The sequence below is a fragment of the Salvelinus namaycush genome, chromosome 37, assembly GCF_016432855.1.
Source record: "Salvelinus namaycush isolate Seneca chromosome 37, SaNama_1.0, whole genome shotgun sequence".
Lineage (NCBI taxonomy): Eukaryota > Metazoa > Chordata > Actinopteri > Salmoniformes > Salmonidae > Salvelinus > Salvelinus namaycush.
Window position 1 is genome coordinate 26,887,266 of NC_052343.1, and position 2,050 is coordinate 26,889,315.

Below are 2,050 nucleotides of genomic sequence, written 5' to 3' on the forward strand. Positions count from 1 at the left end.
ATACAACATTTGAGATACTAAACTCAAATATGAAGTTATATGCGCTGATCTTAAGTTAAGATTCAGTCCATACAGTACAAAGGTACTGAACCAGAAACAGTTGCATAAACATATGCAGACAGTCATTTCTGTAAAACACTCACAACCTTCTTGCACTGGTATGAGTCAGCCTCAAAACGTACACTTATAGTTGACAAAAGGAACACTGAGAATTTAAGTTTGAGCAGAATAGTGAAGGACTGCAAAAAGAGGCATTGAAAAAGAGAAAGGAAAATGACATGAATCAAAGAGAGGAGAGGAAAGGGAAACAGAAACAATGTTTTATTGAGAGGTCAACAGCAAATAAACAACAGTGAAGCTAGAGTACAGGATGGAGAAGGAGAGATGACCCATAGAACTAGAACTCATCTGATTATTTCTGTGGATGGAACACAGATTCTCAAACAGAATGGAGAGATGCAGGCGAGAGAACAGGAACAGGAAACCAGACACAACGTCATAGAGTTTAACAGGACAGAGGAAATAAGGGAAAGCACCATAGAGATTACAAGCTCGTCAGGCAGAGCGAAGTAAAACCCAGAATGAGGCTGCCATAGAAAAATGATCAAGTGGGTTAGGGAAGTTTGTCGAATAGCTAGTATTTAGCATTGAGCATTATGTAAAGCAGAGAGAAGATGGATAGAAGCTCAACAATGAAAATAAGAAAAAATGTTTTGTTACAGTTAATTAGTTGACAGAGAAGTAATGGCTCCTGAATGCTTTTTTGACAAGTGAAACATTTTTAGAATCAGAGGTAGATTGTTAGGAAAGCAAAAACATACGTACATTTTATGCAAATGATAGTTTTAGGGTTCTAGAAGCATTTAAAAAAAGATTACTGTGCACATTAACAATACCAGTGCCATTGCTGTCTCTTATAGCTTGTGCTTTGAGTATTGATGTCGTCACATACTCCCACACACACACACTTCAACGTCCTCAAACAGTGCGCTACATCATTGACAAAACCAGTGTCATCAAAAATAAGTAATTTAACTGTATAAAATGTCATTGTACTCTACAATTTGACTCATGAAAAGTCAAAAGCTCAGACGTTGATCAAAAACTTTTTTACAAAGGTCACCATGTAGAGAAACCAGTATTGTTGTGCCACTTGAGTTGCAGTATTTCACCATGAAGTCCAGCCAATGAAAAATAAAATGGCTCACATTCAACTCTCTCTGTTAGAATAGTGAAAGAGTAGCTTATAACCCAGGTACGGAGGCAGAAATCTTTACATTCTTAAACCCTGGAACAAATCAGTGGCACAAACAATACAGATTAAGTGTAAAATAAAGGTTTTAAATAACTGTCTATACATTAGATCAGGCTTGATCCTATATGTATTCTCTGATAGAATAAATAGTGAATAGCTACTACAGTATTTACACGTCCAGTCGGTTGGATTTGACCGTCTCCAAGTGGAGGGAGTCAGACAGGAGGTGACACAGAGCTCAGTGATGTCATAACCTGTCCTGCGTTGTTGTCCTGGGACTGGCCAATCCCGGACGAGGTGGCGGGGTCACAGAACGGCTTCCAGGCTCCCATTGGGCAGCTCAGTAAGGCGTGAAGCGGTTGTATCCTCCTCTGTACAGACTGGCCTAGAAATAAGTAGAAGATATGATAGATGATGGTGGATCGGTGCCCACTGGCGGGTTGAGACTGATTCCTTTTTGAGGCTCGATTAAAGTCTGGCTTGTGGCTAGAAACAATGGTCTGGATGACTTAGTGGGTCACATGAACACTTTAAACGTTGGAGTGGTGCTGCTTATGAGTTTTAAAGAGGCTCACCATTGTTCCGACGCCGTATGTTGCCGTGGGTCCCACTGAATGGTGGTAGGGATCTGTTGCAGCAGCATAAACTCGGCCATATCTGATGGACAGACAAAACAAAACCCCAAATGAGAAAACATACTAAACCAGCATGGTCTCATAGACTAGACGTAACATAGTTAACAAAAAATTGGGACACTCAAATTAGTATGATATGTTACGTTTGGTACGGTTACAT

General features: G+C 40.0%; 1 protein-coding gene across 1 annotated transcript in view; it reads right to left on the minus strand.

Annotated features, from left to right (window-relative positions):
* Positions 1-305: 305 nt before the first annotated feature.
* Positions 306-2,050, minus strand: part of LOC120031257 (RNA binding protein fox-1 homolog 1-like) — a 14,666-nt gene continuing 12,921 nt past the window's right edge. Inside the window, exons 11-12 of the mRNA XM_038976933.1 lie at positions 1,831-1,912; positions 306-1,640 (exon numbers count right to left, since the gene is read on the minus strand). Coding sequence (XP_038832861.1) covers positions 1,596-1,640; positions 1,831-1,912 — 127 coding nt within the window. The 3' untranslated portion in view covers positions 306-1,595. The remainder of the gene's footprint in view (positions 1,641-1,830; positions 1,913-2,050) is intronic.